Source organism: Myotis myotis, unplaced genomic scaffold (genome assembly GCF_014108235.1).
Source record: "Myotis myotis isolate mMyoMyo1 unplaced genomic scaffold, mMyoMyo1.p scaffold_m19_p_16, whole genome shotgun sequence".
Classification (NCBI taxonomy): Eukaryota; Metazoa; Chordata; class Mammalia; order Chiroptera; family Vespertilionidae; genus Myotis; species Myotis myotis.
The window spans coordinates 39,463,672-39,486,375 of record NW_023416320.1 but is presented as its reverse complement, the minus strand read 5'-3'; the positions used below and the strand labels follow the sequence as shown (position 1 = coordinate 39,486,375).

Below are 22,704 nucleotides of genomic sequence, written 5' to 3'. Positions count from 1 at the left end.
TTATTTATGTGCACAGGTCAGAAAGGGGAAAATCTAGATATTGTAAAATTGGACTGGTTGATATTAGGCTGAATAGAGAGATGCACAGTCCGATCAAATCATATAGGTATATTTTTGCCTCTTAGTACTAAAGAAAATAGTAGATGAGTGTCTAGAATCCATATTAACTATAATTTATATATGTATAATTATTTGATTTTGAATGAGTCACCAAAATTCTGTAGAGGAGCCTTGACATTATGTTGTCCTAGAGCCCATGCCCTTTGTGACAGGAAAAACTTTAGGTTTAGTCTTTGTTTATAATTGTATAAGGAAGAGAAGAGGATTTGGAACCAGACCATATTGGGTTTTAATTCTAGCAATGCACTATGGGAAAGAAACCTAACTTCTGGAAAGATGGGGATAATACATACATCCAAGGTGATGAAGATTGAGTTAATGTAAAAATGGCAAAATAGCCCAGCCGGTGTGCTCAGTGGTCGAGTGTGGAGCTATGAACCAGGTGGTCATGGGACCTGATCAGAGCACACGCTGTGGTTGCAGGCTTGAGCCCACACATCCCCCGCAGGGGGCCTGCAGGAGGCAGCTGATCAACTGACGTTTCTATCATTGTTTCTCATCATTAATGTTTCTAAACATTGTTCCTTCCTCTCCCTTTCTCTCTGAAATCAATAAAGATATATTTAAAAAATGGCAAAATATAGCATGCAGCATTTAAAATTGGAGTCTGATAAATGCTAGTTTCCTTTTCCTCTTGGCTGGTGGTATTTTTATTTACTTTTATGGGAAAAGTTCATGAAGTGAGACATCTATATACATAGAATCTTCCACAGACTCTTAGGACATATTAAAATTCATACTAGTCATTTTTTAAAAACATAAAAGCAGTTTTTTGGGGATGCCTACTTTTAAAGGAAAATGAAAGTGAAAAAGATTTTTAAAACACTTTAAGGAACCCAGGCGTTTTTTAGAGCAAGGAGCTTGGAGTTGATATTTAGGGTTATAGTAGTATGGAGTCTTAAGGATGGAGATGGGACATGCTTTTGCTTTCCAAGTTGTCCAAAAAAGGCATTTAAGGGAGGACTGTGGAATGGATGATGATATAAAAATGTATAGGGAGATTAATATTGCTGTTTTATAAAGCAGTATTTAATTGTTGAGGATTTTAGAGATTTAAGCCCGCCTTTCAGTTTACCAGATGAGCCACGTGTAATTCGAATTTTCTTTATAAAACTACCTTTTTATATTGGAAGATTAGAACTTTAAAAAAAAGATACCCCTGTATCTTACTGTGCCTACTGCTCAGAATCAGCCACCAGTGGTACCAAATTCGAATACTGAAGAATGATATATGGCTCTAAAGATAAGCATTTGTTTTTTTTGTTTTTTTTTTTTTAAATATATTGATTTTTTACAGAGAGGAAGAGAGAGAGATAGAGAGTTAGAAACATCGATGAGAGAGAAACATCGATCAGCTGCCTCCTGCACATCCCCCACTGGGGAAGTGCCCACAACCCAGGTACATGCCCTTGACCGGAATTGAACCCGGGACCTTTCAGTCCGCAAGCCGATGCTCTATCCACTGAGCCAAACCGGTTTTGGCAAGATAAGCATTTGTAAGCTGTAGAGGTTTACATTAAATAAAAACAAAATGGGATTTCTCAACTTGGGTGAGTGCTTACCAAATAATGTTACATTCTAGAAAGTAAGGCACATGAAATCACTGAGATGCTTTTGGTAGTTCATTTACATTTTAACTTCCAAATGAATTGTTCCCAATTAAAAAATGAAAATCAGATGGGTCTGTATTTTTAGTTATTGCTGGGATATTTTAATATCATTTGAGTAATGCCACACATTTTAATGATTTCATCTTTTGAATAAAATATACATGTTTAAGTTTTATAATTCGCCACTTTTTAATTTTGCACAGGGAATTAATTCTTTTTTGGCCTACTTACATATGTTAGTTAATACCTGAAGCACCATAGGGTTATAGAATTTTAGAGTTGAACCAAACTATCTTATTTATTGATGCATAACAAACTACGCCAGAAATTAAGGGCTTAATACATTTATTACCTCAGAAATATGGGTGCAGCTTACCTGGGTGCCTGTGGCCCAGGTCTCTTATGAGGTACAGGTAAGCTGCCATGGGGCTGTAGTCTCAGCTGAAAGCTCGACTGGGGGAAGATTTGCTCCCAAGCTGGTTCCTGTGGCTCCTGGCAGGATTCACTTCCCAGGAGGGTACTGGGCGGAAGGCCTCAGTTTCTTTAGGGCTGGTGGCCTCCCTCAGTCCTTTGCCAGGTGGGCCTCTCCACAGGGCAGCTCGCACTGTGAGCTGGCTCCCTTCTGAGCAGACAGGTGAGAGACACAGAGCAGCTGTATGTCGTTATAGCTGCTGTTGTCCAGTTGTTAGAGGCTGCCAGCTACAAGGACTTTAGTTTATTTTGTAAAGACTTAAAAAAAAAAAGATACGAAAGAAAAAGAACCCAAAGATACACAAAGTGCTTAGTAATTTACCAAGGCTCAGAAGGTCACCTCCTGAAGAGCTCGGACTCAATCTCAAATGCATGGCTGCTCAGGCCTTGGGCTGTTTCTATAACATATGATTCTCTTGTAAGCTATAAAATGCTGAGGTCACTATTGTAAGAAATATATTGAAAACCTCCAAAGTCATTTAGAATTGACCCCGGTTTGTCATTTCAAAAAAATGATAGGCAAACATACACACACATTTATAATAGGCGTGTGTGTGTGTATACATGTGTGTGAATATGATGTATCTGTGCGTATGTGTTTCTCAAGAACCTTTGCTTCTGAGGGAAAGTTCAATATTAAAATTTTACAGCATAAAAATTTATACACAAGTATAAATTATACAACTTTTGTATATCAAAACTTACTGCTTTTAGATAATTTTTTGGGGGGGCTGTGTACATAATTTACTTTTTAAAAATATATTTTTATTGATTTCAGAGAGGAAAGGGGTAGAGAGATAGAAACATCAACAATGAGAGAGAATCATTGATCGGCTGCCTCCTGCACGCCCCGCACTGGGGATCGAGCCTGCAACCCGGGCATGTGCCCTGACTGGGAATCAAACCGTGACCTCCTAGCTCATAGGTTGACACTCAACCACTGAGCCACGTTGGCCGGGCCATAATTTATTTTTTATGTAAACTTACCGTTAAAAGATCCCATGATTTATTTGTTTATAAGTTTGGTGGTGTTGCCCTTCTTTGGTATCTATATTTTAAAGTTAAGTGTACAAGAAATTGGCCACACGAAAAGAAATCCCACCAGGGTGAGGTCCGATCCAGAAGGAAACACATTTGAATGTAACACTGGGATGTGTCAGGATCGGTGATTTTCCTTTTGAAAATCTTATGAGAAATTTTTTTTTATTGTTGACACTCTTACAGATGTCCCCGTTTCTCCCAAGTCTACCTCCACCCAGCCCCCACTCCCCCGGCCTTCGCCACTCTGCTGTCTGTGTCCATGGGTTATGTGTATATGCTCTTTGCCTAATCTCTTCACTTTCTTTCATCCAGTCCCCCCTCTCCCTCTCCCCTTTGACCTCTGTCAGTCCGTTTATGTGAAATTTTAATGTGCATGCTGTTTTTATAATGGTGATAATAAAACCACAAACAAAAGTCTCCAGGTAGGTAACCATACTGTGTACTCTTTCTTGTGCCAAACTAAGAGAATACGTGTGTGTTGCATCTTTAGGCTTAATTTATCTTCTAGGGGATGGGAGCAAAGCCTCAACACCTTATTGGAGCAAGGGGAGAAGATATTAAATATTAATCTGAGTATATGTTAGAGATGGGGGAGTAAATGTTAAATATAAACTTTTAGATCATTTTAAGTTTCACTTTTGCTGGAATTGTCTTAGAACTTTGGAACCAGGGGAGGGGCGGCGGGGGGCGGGGGGCGGAGGGGCACTTTATTCAGCCTAGATTTGCGCTGTCCGGAATGGTAGCCACTAGCCACATGTGCTTATGTAAATTTCAGTTAATATTAAAGAAAAGTAAAAATTTGCTTTCTTGGTTGCATTAGCCACATTTCAAGGGCTTCAATAGCCGTGTGTGGCTAGAGCAGGGGTGGGCAAACTTTTTGACTCGAGGGCCACAATGGGTTCTTAAACTGGACCGGAGGGCCGGAACAAAAGCATGGATGGAGGGTTTGTGTGAACTAATATAAATTCAAAGTAAACATCATTACATAAAAGGGTACGGTCTTTTTTTTCAATAGTTTTATTCATTCCAAACGGGCCGTCGTTTGCCCACGGCTGGGCTAGAGGCTACCGAACTGGGCGTTGCAGCTAGAGAACATGTTTATCGTCCTAGAAAGTTCTCCATGTTATATCTGATTTTGATCAGGGGTGTGTGTTCCAAGTGCTAATCCTTGGATTCACCAAATAAGCTCAGCTTTATTTCTCCGTTTCCATTTTCCAGATTTTGGAGCCGTGAGGGATCCAGCAGTTGGGTCCATATTGCTTTAACATGCTTCAGATCAACCAGGTGAGTTTGTGTTGAGGCCTGTCATACTAATGTGGTGCTTGGGCCATAGACCCCGTGGCACGTTTTCACCTGGCTTTTCTGTAGCCATAACCTGACCACCGCTTCATAGAGCAGTTACACGCTAGCTCTTCTTCGCAGGCGGCTGTGCAGGGCATGCTGTTGGAGGATTACAGCGGTAATCCTGAGTGGTGATAACTTTCAGGAGCGCTGAGCGGGCTCGGCAGTTTGCTGGTTCCTTTTGATGTCGCGTCCCTCCAGGACGTGTTGGCGTGTTCAGAATGCTGCCCATTGCGATCCGTCTTCCGTCGGTGGCAGTTCTGCGGACTGCAAGCACTTTTAGTGACAAATCTTGTGAAGTGGTCGTATCGGTGTGTTTAAAAAAAGGCTTCTTTCTAGGGCACTGGAAAAGGCGAGAAGGAAGTGCTCTGCTAAATAAATGACAGCTTAGCGTGCCTCAGATTCACTGAAAGAAATAGTTTTCTTGGGTCTTGGCATTTCTCCAAGAACATTATACCCTTAATCTTATCCTTTCTGAACAAATCGGGCATTGTATCGTAACTGTAGTATTAGAAAGCACTTTATTTTATTTCACGTTTGCAAATCAAGAGAGTTTAGATGGCAAGACATTATTTTTCTTTAAAAAATATTTTTATTGATTTCAGAGAGGAAGGGAGAGGGAGAGAGATAGAAACATCAATGATGAGAATCATTGATCGGCAGCCTCCTGCATGCCCCACAATGGGAATCAAGCCCGCAACCTGGGCATATGCCCTAACTGGGAATCGAACCATGATCTCGTGGTTCATAGGTCAATGCTCAACCACTCAGCCACACCAGCTGGGCTAGATGGCAAAATTCGATTGCAAAAGTAATTTTTTGTGTGTGATTTGAGGAAGTAATGCAAGTCTCCTCCCCACCTCCACCCCCACCCCCCACCCCACCTGCTTACCTTGCCCAGGACATGCCCAGTTCCTGTGCACCACACGCCGTCTCTCATGACTTCCAAGTTTACTCCTGGTCTCGACCTGTTCTCAGCTCCACAGTCACATAGCAGTGACCAGCCTGATCTCTTAACCTGGATGTCTTAATACATCTCAGATTTAGCACGTGCCCAAGAAACAGTCTCACTGTTTCAGTTCTCCCAGGCTGTTTCAGTTCCTTCACGGGGCAGGGTCATTCCCACCGCGGGGACTCCGCGAGAGCACCTCTGCCTGACCTTGCTGTTCCCCTGCGCGCGGCCTCTCCCATCGGCCTAGTATTTGCTCTCCCGGCACCTTGCCTGCCCTTCTATTGAATGACATCCTGACATTTCCTTGACATTTAAATATGTCATTAGTTGTTTAATGTCTGTTTATCAGATATTCTGTAGCCAAATGCTCCCTGGAGGTAGTGACCTTGCTTGCTTACTCTTGCATCTCCGGTCCTAGTAGTTCTTGTTGGGGATAGTATTCATCTACTTGCTGAATGCGTGGATGAACGGTGCAAGGGTTGTGATGAAAGCCAGGGTATCTGCATTCTTTTTAACAGCAACCACATAATGGTGTTGTCCGTTTGGGGCTAGATGACGCTTGCTTTACACAAATGCCATTAATGTAAAATCTCTCCCTTCTGCAAAGCTGTTCTTTGATTTTATCCTGGCATTGGAAAATTTTCTCGTGCAATAAATACTGCTTTCATCCAAGCCATCACTGATACCGGTGAAAGGCATTTCAGAGCTGCACTGTGCTTAGGGCGGTGAATCCCTACTGCATGCGTCCACAGCTGAGACATGGCCGGCAAACTGTGCTGTCCGTGTGAAGTTGCCTCTAGACGACCGTGTGGACACCTGCCATTAATGATAGGGGTCCGGTTAGAATAATTTGTTTTATATTCTGCTGCACACAGATGGAACTGATCATTTTGTGCCAGTCAACATCACTGAAAAGTAGCGCTCATAGGTGAGTCCCACTCAGGATTTACTGACTGTCCGTGCTGCTGGGCATGTTGAGTCAGGCACGTGGAGTGGTTCCCAGGCGACCGCCTGCATGGCCACCGCGGGTCCCTGGGTTTTGGCTAGAGGTCGTCCCCAGTGCCTGCGGCCGTGCGCGCTTTGCTTGTCATAGACGTGTATTGCGGACTCACTTCAGGAGCCTCTCTTGCTATTGACTAAGTGTTGTCCCCCAAAATGTTCGAGCCTGAAGGGAACAGTTACCCTCATTTGGATTGCGGAAGCTATAGAGAAGGCTTTCTCTTACACTGGATTCTTCAACTTTGGGGTGATTTTATGTTTGCTCGTTTTCACCGTGACCGCTCTCCCTGCAGAGGAGGATTCTCGAGATAATGTAACAGAAGGCGATGGAGGCCGACCTTCCACTCGGAGCAGGGGAGGTTTTTATTATGTGATCTCAGCACTGTCTCTAGGATTAGGACTCAATTTTTATTTGGGAGGTCCTTTTGTTGTCTTAAAATGCCTGAAGAGCACTAACAAATCCTCCTGGGTGTGTTTCTGGTACTAATTAAAACCTAGGCTATTGAATACTAAGTTATTTGACTTAAAAAAAAAAAAAATTAACCCTGCCTGACATTATTCTTATTAGGCATTTGGGAATGATCATGTTCTGTTAGAATAATGACACTTTTCCTTTAAGTTTGTGCTCCTCAATTTGACTTTTGTCTGGAGTGTGTGTTGTGATCCATGTGCAACTCATGTAGAAAAGTTAAGTGGTGCAAATAAGCAAAGAGAAAAAAAAAAGTCACAAATAATTCCACTATTCTTTTACAGAGATTATCACTGCTAATATTTTGGGGTGTATACTTCTAGATATTTTTCTACGCAGGTATGTTTTTGTGTGAATATATGTTGTTTTAAAAAATATGTGTATACAGCACCTAATATTCTGAAGTGAGTTCATAATCATAGTTTGGAGGTACTAAAATTTATTTAGTCAAACCCTTATTGTTGGACAGATTGTATATTATAATTAGTGCCATGTAATTTTACATCTGTATTCCTTGGTCCATTATTTTCTTGTAATTAAGTATTAGAAATAGAAATACTAGTCAAAGGGGTATGTAGATTTTAAAGCTACTTAATGCAAAAATACTAAAAATACAAAATCTCATTTATTAAAAGTTTATTAGAATGCCTGTTTCCTTACATCCTTGATACATTTTCAATGTTGGCCAATTTGTCTGACAAAAAGTGTTACTTTAATTTGCATTCCTATGATTTGCATATATTGGTTCTTTTGGTTTTGTCTTTTGTGAATTGCTTATTTGTGCCCACTGCTATGTTTTTCTTTTTCTTTGTAAATAAAATTCTTTTGATTATACCCCCTTGAGAATTTTGTGAGCTACTATTTATAATCATTGCCTTATATATTTCTTAATTTATTATTCAATAATTAACTAATGAAAACCTATGTAGGAGTTTGGTATAGTTTTGGCCTTTCTCCCTGATGATTAATTATAAGTCCCTGGGGGAGAGGAAACCCATCTTAACATGAAGTTGTAGCAAATATAAATGAAGAAGGCACATGTGCTGTGAAATAATATGTTAAATTGAGTGGCTGACGTGGGGCGCATTTTTGGGGATTAGTTGGTGAGGCACACTTGATAGGGCGGCTGTCTGAAGGGTCGGGGAGTCTATATTAGGCAGCTGTGGCATCGGGAAAGCCCTGAGCAGGGGATTCAAAGAGGTCTGATTTATTTAAAAAAAAAGCTAAAAGTTAAAATAAATAAAAGAGGTCTAATGTGTGGGTTTTTAATTTTTTTTTTAAAATATATTTTATTGATTTTTCACAGAGAGGAAGAGAGAGGGATAGAGAGTTAGAAACATCGATAAGAGAGAAACATCGATCAGCTGCCTCCCGCACACTCTCCACTGGGGATGTGCCCGCAACCCAGGTACATGCCCTTGACCGGAATCGAACCCGGGACCCTTCAGTCCGCAGGCCGACACTCTATCCACTGAGCCAAACCAGTCAGGGCTTTAATTTTTTTTTTTTAATGTTTTTTTTTAAAGAGGTTTGGTAGTAGGTGCTGGGAACATAGACTCTAAGAGGAAGCTCTCAGGCCGATGAGCGGAGTGGGAGAGCAGGCAGGACGGAGCGGAATGTTAGTGCCCCCTGCAGGGCGGAGGGAGCCCGGGGCTACACGGGGAGAATGCAGCGGCACCAGGATGCACTGTAAAGCTGTATGCCCTTAAGGGCCTCAGGAAACAGGCCTGGAGGGCAGGGCTAATGATTCCCATCTCACAGGACTGTGCTGAGGTGACAAAGGCAAATGCTTCGTGCTGGTCGTGGGACTGTTGCTGCTGTGCTTGGAGTTAGTATGTTGTCACCGTGTGCCTGTCGCTGTTGCTATTGCTGTCTGGCTCTGGAGATGGGGGGTTGGGGGGAAAGGTGGGCGTTCAGGTTGGTCTGTTTGGGGGAATGGAGCCTGACCCTTTCCCGAGACCAGTCAGCTGCTGCCCTCCTCCCCTTTCCTGCCGCAGGCACAGGAACTCTATTGTTTTCTCTTACAACCTGCTGCTACTCACTCTGAGTCATTTTTCTCTCCAAGTCTGGTTGTGGAGTAGGATCCACAGTCCGCCCATCTCTGTTGAAGCCGCAGGAAGCAGCCTGCACTTAGGGGACTGAACAATAGTCAGCTTCTCTGAGAGTGTTAGCTGCCATGTTGGGAAGAGCCCAGTGGAGAGGCCCACGCGGCCTCCTGCCAACCGCTGACAAGGCGCTGAGGAGCCTTCTGTGAAGCAGATCTCCCGCCCTTTTAGGCTCCCAGCCCTGGCCCACTGGCCCCTGACCCCTGACCCCTGGCCCCTGACTGCAACCTCACGAGAGATCCTGAGCCAGAACCACCCAGCGAGGCTTCTCCGTGATTGCGGAGCCTCAGAAGCTGTCAGGGGAGGTGTGTTAGGCAGCGGTAGCACATACCCTTCCTTTACAAACAAGCCAATATGTAAAGAGTGGCTTTTAGACACTGAATGACAGGTGGCAGCAGCCTGTGGTCCCTGAGAATGGAAGCGAATGGGAGCAGCCCTTCTGTTGCAGCTCACGGAGGGCCATGAGGCTGTTCGTAGGCTGCAGTGCAGGGAGGAGGGGCGGGAGCCGAGCCCAGGCCTGAGGAGCTAGGAACCCGGGGAAGAGTTCGGGAAGACCAAGAATTGCAGGGCAGAGGACCAGAGAGCAGGGAGCTGGGTGGGCAGGCGGACGGAGTGCATATTGCAGTAGAGGCGTGCAGGCCAGCGTGCGTGCGTTCTGGAGATCTGCAGAGGGCTCCCCTTCAGTCTTTGGCTGAGTTTTGATCCGTAGATGGTGACAGGACCTCCGCAAAGCCAGGGAAAGAACTACTGGGAAACAGTAAGGAAACGATCTGCAGAGCTCACGGAAGGCTGGGAATAGTTTGTGTCTCCACTGTCCAGAGTGTAAATACCTTGTGATACATGGGGCATTGGGGAGAGTCCTCAGGAGGCTCCAAGTAATCCCAAGTAACTTAATTGTGCACAAGAACAAAGTCCAGCGCTATTTAGAGGCATACAACCCACGTCAGAACCCAACGATGTAAAATTCAGGCTTTTTGTCATCCAATCAAATACTAAAATGCTTGCCTCAGCCGTAATAAGGGACAGAACATCTAGGCAGAAGGTCAGCATGGAAACAGAGGACTTGGACAAAATATAAACCAATTAGACCTAGTAAATGTGTACAAAACACCCAGCAAAGCAGAATACACGTTCGCAGGTGAACATTAAGACTCTCCAGGTTTTGTTGAGCCACAAACAAGTTTCAATACATTTTGTTGTTGTTGTTAATCCTCACTGAGGATATTTTTCCATTGATTTTTAGAGGGAGTAGAAGGGAGCAGGAGAGAGAGACACATTGCTTGGTTGGCCTCCCGCACATGCCCCAACCAGCTCTGAGGACCAAGTGAGCCTGCAACCAAGGTACGTGCCCTTGACTGGAATCAAACCTTCAGTCTGCAGGCTGACGCTCTAACCACTGAGAAGCTGGCTAGGGCAACGACTCTTAAATAACCAACAGATCAAAGAAGAAATCACAGGTGAAATTAGAGAATAATTAGAGACGAATGAAAATGAAAACACTATATACTATAACTTGTGAGATGCAGTGAAAGCAGCGGGAAATTTATAGCAGTAAACACATAAAGCAGCGATTTCAACCTTTTCATCCCATGGCACCCATAAACTAATTCCTAAAATTCTGTGGCACACCAAAAAAAATACATTTTTTGTTGATCTGACCAAAAAAGGGTATAATTTTGATTGATTTACAAAAATAAAAAATAATAGTAACTACCTACACTTTTTTTTTCATAGATTTTTTTTTAAAATATATTTTATTGAGTTTTTACAGAGAGGAAAGGAGAGAGATAGAGAGTTAGAAACATCGATGAGAGAGAAACATCGACCAGCTGCCCCCTGCACACTCCCCACTGGGGATGTGCCCGCAACCAAGGTACATGCCCCTGACCGGAATCGAACCTGGGACCTCTCAGTCCGCAGGCCGACGCTCTATCCACTGAGCCAAACCAGTTTCGGCACACTTTTTATTCCAAAGTGAATTTTTAAGCCTGGCTGGTGTTGCTCAGAGGTTGAGTGTCAACCTATGAACCAAGAGGTCATGGTTTGATTTCCAGTCAGGGCACATGCCTGGGTTACAGCTCCATCCCTAGTGGGGGTTGTGCAAGAGGCAGTCAATCAGTGATTTTCTTTCATCATTGATGCTTCTATCTCTCCCTCTCTGGAAATCAATAAAAATATATTAAGAAAGATACCAACAGTTCTGGAAGTACACCAAACTAAATTCACAAGCACACTCATTGATTACAGTTATAAAACGACCGAACGAAACAATAACAACAAAAACAAAGTGACTTTAAAAAAAATCAGGTGCCTACACTTGTACATAAGGATTTCTGGTACCAAAAATTAACCAATCAGATGCAATCTTATGCAGCGTGACCAATAAGATGCAAGTCTATTATCTGACCTATATATTTATGGTTTAAGACAGGGAGTTCACATCAGACGGCTATTGTTGTGTTGGCTGTTGGCATTTTTTTATTTGTTAATCTAAGGGAAAAGAGGTCAGTGCCCCTGACTAAGGAGTCAGGTATTGCATGTTTTACAAATTCTTGTGGCACACTTGTGAGCCGTGGCACATGGGTTGGAAATCGCTGACATAAAAGAAGAAGAAAGCTCTAAAACGTATAACCTAACTTTTCACCTTAAGGAAACTAGAAAAGAGGAGCATATTAGACCTAACGCTAACAAAGAAAGGAAGCCATAAAGATTAAGTGGAGATAAACAAAATACAGAATAGGAAACAATATGGAGAATCGGCAAAACCACAAGTTTCTTTGATAAGATCAACAAAATTAACAAAGTTTCGGCTAGACTGGCAAAGGAAAAAACAACAAAATGCATATAACTAAAATCAGAAATGAAAGTGAGGATATTACTATTGACCTTAAAGAAATAAAATGATTCTAAGAGAATAGTATGAATAAATCTAGGAAAAAAATTGTATAACCTACATGAAATGGGATAATTCCTAGAAATACTGATGATTGAAACTGACTCAAGAAAAAAAATAGAAAATATGAACAGATTGAATCAATAATAGAAAAAAAATCTCTCCTAAACCAAAAAAAAAAAAAAAAAAAAAAAAAAGTCCAGGACCAGATGGCTTCACTGGTGAATTCTACCAAACATTTAAAGAAGAATTAACACCAATCCTTCTCAAACTCTTCAGAAAAATAGGAGAGGAGAGAATACTAACTTATTCTGAGACCAGCATTTCTCTGATACCAAAGCCAAACAAAGACACTATGAGGAAAAAAATTTTTTTTCTAAGTGGAATCATACAGTATTTGTGCTTTTGAGACTGGCTTATTTTACTTTGTGTAATGTCCTCAAGGTTCATCCATGGTATAGCTTGTGTTAGAATTTATTTTTTAATGCTGAATAATGTTCTATTTTATGTACATACCCATTTTATGTAGCCATTCATCCATGGGAGGACACTTGGGTTTCTTCCACCTTTTGGCTGTTGTGAACATGGGGTGCAAATATCTATTCAAGTTTCTGCTCTTAGTTATTCTGGGTATATACCCAGAAGTTAAATTGCTGAATCTTACGGCAATTCTATGGTTAATTACTGTTTTTCATAATGACTGCACTATTTCACATTCCCACTAATAATGAACCAGGGCTTCAACTTCCCACACCCTCACCAATACTTACTTTCTGTTTTTTTGCTAATGGTCATTTTAATGGATGCGAAGTGGCATCTCATTGTAATTTTGATTTGCATTTCTCTGGTGATTAGTGATGGTGAGTATATTTTCATATGTTGGTCACTTGTATGCCATCTTTGAAGAATTGTCTGTTCAAGTTCATGACACATTTTTGATTGGTATATTTTTCTTTTATTAAAATATCTTTTTATTGCTTTCAGAGAGGAAGGAAGAGGGAGAGAGAGAGAGAAATATCAATGATGAGCCCTGACGGGTTTGGCTCAGTGGATAGAGCGTCGGCCTGCGGACTGAAGGGTCCCAGGTTAGATTCCAGTCAAGGGCATGTACCTTGGTTGTGGGCACATCCCCAGTGGGGGGTGTGCAGGAGGTGGCCGATTGATGTCTCTCTCTCATCGATGTTTCTAACTCTCTATCCCTCTCCCTTCCTCTCTGTAAAAAAAATCGTAAAATATATTTTAAAAAAAAAAGAAAAAAAAGAAACATCAATGATAAGAGAGAATCATTGATCGGCTGCCTCCTGCACGTTCCCTATTGGGGATCGAGCCCGCAACCCAGGCAGGCATGTGCCCTGACTGTGATTTAAACTGTGACCTCCTGGTTCATAGGTTGATGCTCAACCATTGAATAACATCAGCCGGGCTGATTGGTATATTTTTGTTGTTGAGACATAAATATTCTTTATATATTCTGTGTATTAATCCCTTATCAGATATATGATAGGCAAAGGCAGTGACTTTTGAGAGAAGCAGAATCTGAGGGAATTCACTTTCGTCAGACTTGCACTGCACAAGGTCTTAAGGAAGTTCTTTAGGCAAAGAAAAATAGTAACAGATGGAAATTTGGATCTTTGAAAAGCAACGAAGAGTGCAGGAAATTATATAATATGTGGTAAATATAAAAGACATTTTCTTAGTTTTTAGCCTTTCAAAAGATAATTGATGATTCAAAATAAAGATAACAGTTAATTGGAGGCGTGTAACATACATAAATAGACTGATGTCAGTAGCATGAAGAATGGGGCATGGAAAAAGGGACGTATAGCATTGTTAGGGCTTACGCCATATATTCAGTGGTATAATATTTATTTGAAGGTAGGCTGTGTATATTTTAGAGCCATTGCTCTAAAACAAAATAAAGAAAAATAAATTATAAGCCCATAAGGGACATAAAATTGAATACTAAAAAAAATAGTTCAAAAAGAGGTAGGTAAAGATGAAAAAGGAAAAAAACAGTTGGGACACAAATATCAAAATAAGGTACATTTTTTTCTAGTTTACAGGTAGTACATAGCTTAGGGTCATCTCTGAGGGCCATAAGGCTTGGATATATGGAACCTCCATCTATTTCCTTGGGACTTGCAAAATAGGTCTAGTTGTAAGATGGTATTAAAATTAATGGTGCCGTTAACTGTCCAAACATCTTCATTGCCCAGTTTATACTGGGGCCAGGCCACGTTGCAAAAGATTAGCCTCTTTTTTGAGGGACTTGGTCAAATTTCTCCCAGTTGGTGAGCATGTACCCCAAAAGGGGCCTTTCGAGGCCTTGTGGACTGATATGTAATAAGCCAAGAGTTAGAGGCGGCCCTGCAAGTCTCTGGGCTGTGTTGTGCTGTCCTGTGGTAGAGGAGGGAGGGTACCCTGTCACCCTAAAACTACCCAGGGTGTGGAGTGATACCCTGGGCCCTGAGGGTATACTTACCCACGGTCACAGTGGTGGCCAGGCATGGTGACGGTGGACTTACTGCGCTCAGTGTCTGGCTTGCTACTGGGCCCTGGGAGAGACTGGACACCTGACCATGGAGACCCCAAGTGAATGCAACCTGAGCTGCCCATCATGAGCGAGGTGTCACCTGATCCATCCAGCCATAAAGCTGGGTATGCACTGTAGCATCTGTCATCAGGTGAGAGTGAACCCGCTCAGACTGTCACCTCTTCCTGCCACATTGCCACCGCTTCCTCTGTCAGTACCTAAGGCCTCATGGCAAATGCCCTATGACAGTGATGGCGAACCTATGACACGCGTGTCAGAGGTGACACATGAACTCATTTTTTTGGTTGATTTTTCTTTGTTAAATGGCATTTAAATATATAAAATAAATATCAAAAATATGTTTTACTATGGTTGCAAATATCAAAAAATTTCTATATGTGACACTGCACCAGAGTTAAGTTAGGGTTTTTCAAAATGCTGACACGCCGAGCTCCAAAGGTTCGCCATCACTGCCTTATGATCAGTTGGTGGAGGAAGGAAAAAACTCAGGCTTGCTACCAACGGGAAGTGGATGAGCACTACAGGAAGGCCTGAAAGACATTGGAGAAGGCAGAACCTTTCACTGAACAGTACAGTCAGCCCTCCATATCTGCAGGTTTCACACCTATGGATTCAACCAACTGGGCTCCAAAATATTTTGGGGAAAAAAAGTTACATTGTTATTGACGTGCACTGTGTAATTGGGCCTATGATGGTTGCATCTATGCTGAACAGGTAGACTTTTTTCTTGCCATTATTCCCTAAACAATACAGTACAACGACTATTTACATAGCATTTACCTTGTATTCGGTGTTACAAGTATCTAGAGATGATTTAAAGCATACAAGTATCTAGAGATGATTTCAAGCATACAAGAGAATGTGTGTAGGTTATATGCAAATACTGTGCCATTTCATATAAGGACTTGAGCATCCATGGATTTTGGTATTTGAGGGGCATCCTGGAACCAATCCCCCATGAATAATGAGGCACAACTGTACATATGGTTGTCTATCTAGATGGAGATAGAAGTTGACAAATATGGATCTACACATATTCGTAGGATGGATGGTTTGGCTATGTGATCAGGACTGGAGGATTGGAAAAAAGGAGGTCTGGGGAAGAAGGTACATGGATGGGCCTTTAACAGTGTGTACAGAAGAGAATATTTGTATTCTATTCAAGTATTTCCCTTAAAGATACCTACTTCAATAGAGACTCTCAGTAAATAGATGGACCAGATGACTTGCTTTATAAATGTCAGTCATTTCCTTTCTCCAGCAATCCTATCCTTTCTTGCTCAACAGGCTCACATACAAAATGGCTTGGTAATCAAGTTAGAGGTTGTAAGTGGACTCAACAACATAGACTTCCTCTCATCAAGACCGATTTAGCTTAACGGTGGTTGAGGTCCCAGCTTGCAGAGAATTCTTGATGTGACACCATTCCCTTGGGAACTAGCCACCTAGTGACAGGTTGATTGCATGAACCTCTCCCATCATGAGGGAGCAGCAGTCTGTGTACCCTGTACATGGATTTGCCTTCTTTGACCACCACATCCACGGACACGTTAGTTGTAGTCTTGGTATTCCATACACACTGCTTCTGACCAAAGAGCTAACACATGCAGAGTGGTGAAAAATTTGAGTCACCTGAAGTGTTGAGTGTGAACTGAAGTTGAACATGGTGAACTCTGCTCTCTCGTTTCAGCTCTCATCTGTACATGTGTCCTTTTCTTGGTCTACTTAGTGCCACATTTTTGCATTTCCTAAGCATAAGAACGTCGAGATGTGCCTTCTCCGTACATTTATTTAGATTAGCTCCTTTCAGTTAAGAGTTACAGTGCTGGTTGGCTATGAGTTCAGTGTTAATAAACCAACAACATATATTAAGCAATGTGTCCTTAACTAGAAACACCCATAAAACAAGGTTATGTGTTGATTAATTGTCAAAAATGTTATGATCAGAGGTTTGTAGGAACCTGACACTGTATTCCCTCTAGAAGCAATAGTTCAGGATTTACCAGTTCACTGTGGTGATGATAGAACACAACTATGATTAACGTATCATTATTTCAGTAATGGGAATTGACTCTGTAATCTGTACATTGGTTGGAAGACTCAACTTTGTTAAAACGTTTTTACCAAATTAATGTACAGATTAAAGAAAATTTTACTCTAATCCTTGCAGGCATTTTTTTTTTTTTTTTTTTTAAAACTAGTTCATAGCCCTGACCGGTTTGGCTCAGTGGATAGGGCGTCAGCCTGCGGACTGGAGGGTCTCAGGTTCGATTCTGGTCAAGGGGCATGTACCTGGGTTTCGGGCACATCCCCAGTGGGAGGTGTGCAGGAGGCAGCTGATCGATGTTTCTCTCTCATTGATGTTTCTAACTCTCTATTCCTCTCCCTTCCTCTCTGTAAAGAATCAATAAAATATATTTAAAACAAAACAAAACAAAAAAAACTAGTTCATAGACTTTTAGAGATGGAGGGAGAAGAGAGAAACATCAATGTGAGAACACATTGATAGGCTGCCTCCTGCACACACCCTGCCAGGGACTAAGCCCACAACCCAGGCATGTGCCTGACTGGGAATTAAATCAGCCCCTGGGTGCCCGGGACAGTGCCCAGCCAACTGAGCCACAACAGCCAGAGCCCTGCAGGCATTTTTGACTAAAATAAAATTCTTGTTGCCCTAGCCAGTTCGGCTCAGTGGGTAGAGCATTGGCCTGCGGACTGAAGGGTCCTGGGTTTGATTCTGGTCAAGGTCACATGTCGGTTGCAGGCTCTATCCTCAGTAGGAGGTGTGCAGGAAGCAGCCGATTGATGATTCTCTCTCATCATTGATGTTTCTGACTCTCTCCCTCTCCCTTCCCCTGAAATCAATAAAAATATATTTACAAAAAAAAGTTCCATCTTTAAAAAAAAAATTCATGGTGAAATGCAAGAACTTAGAATAGCCAGAACATCTAAGAACAGTGTTGGGTGGGGGGCAACACTACTTAATTTCAATAATTATTATAAAATTGCAGTAAAAGTAGCATTGGCATAAAAATGACAACTAGGCTAATGAAACAGGAGGTAGGTAGTCCAGAAATAAACCCACTTATATATAGGTAATTGATTTTGACCAGCCATTAAACAATATAGTGAAAAAAAATATATAGCCTTTTTCACAAATAGTACTCAAACTTGCGTATCGATATGCAAAAAATAAAATTGAATACATACCTTGCACTGTATATAAAAATTAATTTAAAATGGTTCAGAGACCTAAATATGCACCTCAAATTGTAAAGCTGCTAGAAGAAAACAGGAGAAAATCTTTGAGATCTTAACTAGGCAATTATTTCCTAGTTACAACACCTAAAGCACAATCTGTAAATGAAAAAATTGAGTAATTAGACATTATTAAAGTCTGTTTTTCAAAAGACACTGCTAAGAGAATAAAAGGAGATGCCACATACTGAGAAAAAATCTTTGCCAAACATATACCTGATTAATACTAGTACTAGTATTTAGAATATATAAAGAACTTCAAATAAAACAATAAGAAATTACCCAATTAAAATGGGTAAAATATTCAGATAGACACTTCACTACAGGATATATATAGATAGCATATAAAAATGAAAATATGTTCAACCTCATTAGTCATTAGGGAAATACCAATTAAAACCACGATGGGAATGCACCTGTTCGAATGGCTAAAGTGAAGAAGACTTTACTAAAGTCCAAATGACCATACCAAATGCTGGCAAGGCCACACTCTTCTAGCAGTATTGAAATCCCACTGTAGCTTCATTTGAAAACTCAAAGATTGTAGGCATTACACTTAGGGCCCGCCTTTTTTTCTTCTTCCCCAATTACAGTTGACATACAATATTATATTAGTTTCAAGTGTATATCATAGCGATTAGACAGTGACATAGTTTACGAGGTGATCCCTCCGTAACTGTAGTGCCCATCTGACACCATACAGAGTTGTTACAATATGACTGACGATATTCCCTCGGCTGTACTTTACATCCGGTGACTGTTTTATAACTGATTTAGGAACAGCTTTGAAACAGGTCCTGCAGCATCTTTGTGTTTTCAAGAAATTTGATGGCTCTGGTAAGAGCTTTGTCAAGTAGTTAAGACTAATGAGATTTCTGATTAAATAGAGGAACAGCTATTTACAGTTTTAATCATTTTGTAAAACAAACAATTTCAACCAGGATTAATTATTTTCAAATTTGCCAACTTGAAACAGTTGCAGTTTAGCTATAAAGTTTTATCAAAGTGAGGTCTTGCAGGTGCTTTGCATACCCTTCATGCCAAAACTTCATTCACACATTGAAATGTTTTATTGGGTGCATGTTATTTTTATGAAGCAGAAAGTCAAAATTAATGGAATGTAAGTTTAATACCATGTTATTAATTAGCACTTTCCTTTAATAGACTTCAAGCCTGTGCTGTTAAAACTTTTCTTACTGGCCCGGGTGGCATGGTTCAGTGGTTGAGTGTCGATCTCTGAACCTGGAGGTCACGGTTTGATTCCAGGTCAGGGTACATACCCGGGGTGCAGGCTCAATCCCCAGTAGTGGGCGTACAGGAGGCAGCCAATCAGTGATGATCTCATCATTGATGTTTCTATTTCTCTCCCTCTCTGAAATCAATGAAAATATATTTGGAAAAAAACCACCCTTTTCGTACTGTGAAGCTGTCACGTTGTGCTTGCCATGTTCCTAGAAGCTTTGCCATTGTAACAGATGAATGTGCAGCATTGCTGAGTTATCAACATTGTACACTAACAGCACAGATGCTAGGTCAGTGTTATGCAAAATTGCCTGATTCTTACCAGACTTTAATATTTTCTCATTTTTAATAAATTAGTTGTTTTTCGTTTGGCTTTTTTTGATGTTCAGGTAGCTGTGTTATCTGTTGTACTTGAGTATTTAATATCATAATATGCTCGGACCAAAACTGATTATAGCCCCAGGTCACCTTGTGTTTGATACAATGACTGGCTCCGGAACCATTTATGACATGTTTATCTGAATGCTACCCAATGGGCTAAGTAAAATGCAGGTTTCCTCAAAACCCCATTGACTTACTCTTGTCTTTTTTGTGTTGTTCCAAACAATAATGATTACTAGGTTGTTGTTGTTGTTTTGTTTTTTTGGCTTGCAAGCCACTTAGAATGGTTTAATTGTAGAATCACTTGTCATCTGTATTGGCCCTATAGTTGATTTCTTAGATTCTCTTTCCTTTTACTTCTACTCTTTTAGGTATTTATGTAGTTTTCCTATAAATCATTTCTTAATCATAATGATTGTGATAGAGTTATTATATGAATTTATTGGTCCTGTAAAGAGCATTAAAAAGTTAAAAGAATACAATTTTCTACATTAAGTCTTGCCATATAATATTTGAACATGAAGTTCCTAAAACCAGTTGTTTCCATTCATTTAATGTGTTCTCAGTACATTGTGACTCCAGTTTGAGCAGGAAGCAATCCACGTGCATGGTGTAACACTGATTCATGGGAGATTAAAGAAAAACTAAAATGCAGCTAATGTGTCTGTAAGTGAGAAGAAGGAAAAACATAGGGTAAAATAACTTAATATGGTATTAGGAAAATTTCTGAAGCTGTAATATAATTTAGGATACCATACATTTAAAAATCTTAACCTCATAACAGCCTGTGAGTTAAGTAGGATAGATTTATTGCCTTTACTTTGCAGATAAAGAAGAGAAGGCTTAGGAAATTTAAGTGAAAATCATTAAGACCTTGCAGGTTAGGAAAGGATTTCCTAAGGCCTGAAAAGCATATTTACCTGGGCGAGTGAAGAATTTGAAGCAATCTAAATCTCTGTCGGTAGGGGAGTGGGTTAAGAAATGGATATGATCTTGTGATGGAAATTATACAGCAGTTAAAAGTGACGTACTGAATCTATGTAAGTTACAATCGCAAAAACATAATGAAGAGTGAAGAAAGTTATGGAAAAGATATATTATTACTATTTATGTGGCTATAAAGCCATATATATCAAGACTGTATTTCTTCCTGGATATGCATGCATTTAAATATATTTAAAATATCCTAGAGGGATATATTCTGAATTCATATAATTTTGGTTTCTAGATAAAAGGAACTTAACTGTAAGTTAATACTGTTGCTGTTGTTTTTTTTATAAGACTTAAAGGAAACATGGAAAATGTTAATTTCAGTTCTGGATGCTAAGGACGTAGGCATTTGTTAAATTATTCTTTCCACTTACACTTTCAAAATTTTGTTTAAATAAATAAAAAGAAGTTATTATGAAATAGTAGTTGAAAAAACTAGTACTTAAATTTAGGATTTGATTCCCAAGTCTAGAGCTTTTCAATTAATATGCTGCCTCAAGATGAGAAGATACTGAGTTTTATAGTAATAAGAATCAGGAGGATTATATGTTTATGCTGAAATTTTTTAAGAGGAAAGAAAAGTTACAAGATAAGTTAGAAATTGTTATTATCCTATATTTAAAAATCTTTAAGCATGCTGTTACCATATATGTATAGAGAGAGCAACCTCAGTACTTAGGAAAAAGTTACCTTAATGTAGTGTTTACAATGTGATTCATATTTCTGTTGCATGTAATGGAAGACATTAGATGATTTGAAATTTTAATACAAAATTCATGAAAATAACTTAATCCAAATATACAATCTGACTTCAAGCTAAAAGAGTCAAAATGAGCTTTTCTTCCATTGTGTTAAGTCAAGAGTGACAAAAACTTCACAGCCTTTTTATTTACAGCTTCTCTCCAAGATAAAATGGCAAAACCCAAAGAGAAAACTCCAATGTGTCTGGTAAATGAGTTAGCCCGTTTCAATAGAGTCCAACCCCAGTATAAACTTCTGAGAGAAAGAGGGCCCGCTCACGCGAAGGTAAGGTTACGAAGCCAGGCGGTGAGACACGCTTCTCAAAGTCTATCAGATTTATCATCTCAGGTTTTCATTGTGCTTCATTTTTGGGGGTGGGGGTGGCAGATGTCCTAAAGACTCTTAGTTCCATATTAAAAATATTTTGAAGTCTGTAACTGGACAGCTTTGTAGCTTTTTATGGTTTACAAAACGTAGATACAGTACTTGCCCAAATCACATGAGATACGGCTTTTTGATTTTCTTTTTATAAACTAAGAAACTCAGGCACAGAAAAGTTAAATGACTTGCGTAATAGTTCATAAATGCCCGTGTCAACATTGACTATGTGTTCTTTGGCTCCCAGGTGTAGTGCTCTTTCCGTTAAATCATAGCTGCTGCAGTAACACTGCGAGTACAGCGATGGTTACCTAGTATTGAGGCATCTTTTCCGTTGTTTAATTCCGAGACTCACCATTTATAGAAGTTGTATAACCAGTATTGTTATTATCTGTGCATTCACTTGTAATATTGTTCTTTTAAATGGAAAAACAACTTATATTTCCATATATAGCCTTATACATGTATGCTTACATATATACCTGTTACAAAGAAATCTGTAGCTAGTGCATATGGGTTTGAATTCTATTAATCTATTTAAAAAAGTCTCAGTTGTTCATAAATTTCCTTGGTACATTTTAAATCTTTGATATTGGAGATTATGATAATGATCATCAATTTTTGTATAGAATGTGGAGGCAATTGATTCTGTAAAAGCTGGTTTATTTTTGTAAAGCAGCTAGCTCTTGGGTTATTAAATTGTTTTCTAGCATCTCTTTTAAAGAAGGAAAATAAGATGAAATTAAAATCCATCAACTTTGTTTTCTATTAGAGGCTTTTATGAAGGATTCTGGGCAACGATTTACATAATATCTTTTGTTTAGAGAAGAAGGTTATGGCCTTGATCTACCTCCCTAATCATATCTCTTCTTTCATACCCGTTAATTCATACCCCTTTCTTTTTTTAAAAAATATTTTTATTGGTTTCAGAGAGGAAGGGAGAGCAAGAGAGAGAAACATCAAGGATGAGAGAGAATCATTGATTGGCTGCTTCCTGCACGCCCCACACTGGGGATCAAGCATGCAATCTGGGCATGTGCCCTGACCGGGAATTGAACCGTGACCTCCTGGCTCATAGGTCAGTGCTCAACCATTGAGCTATGCTGGTGGGCATGCATAGGATTTTTTGTTGTTGTCAATCCTTACTTGAGGATATTTT

The 22,704-nt window shown here is 40.2% G+C and overlaps 1 protein-coding gene across 13 annotated transcripts in view; it reads left to right on the top strand.

Moving 5' to 3' along the window:
* The window catches only part of STAU2 (staufen double-stranded RNA binding protein 2), a 223,369-nt gene that overhangs the window by 3,181 nt on the left and 197,484 nt on the right, over positions 1–22,704 (top strand). For 7 of the 13 annotated variants that reach the window (XM_036338533.1, XM_036338538.1, XM_036338543.1 and 4 more), the window contains exons 2-5: positions 4,461–4,526; positions 6,411–6,463; positions 7,288–7,342; positions 21,322–21,452. In XM_036338533.1, the coding sequence (XP_036194426.1) occupies positions 21,339–21,452 (114 nt within the window). In that variant the 5' untranslated portion in view covers positions 4,461–4,526; positions 6,411–6,463; positions 7,288–7,342; positions 21,322–21,338. The remainder of the gene's footprint in view (positions 1–4,460; positions 4,527–6,410; positions 6,464–7,287; positions 7,343–21,321; positions 21,453–22,704) is intronic. The other 6 variants (XM_036338537.1, XM_036338536.1, XM_036338534.1 and 3 more) reach the window with 5 other exon arrangements.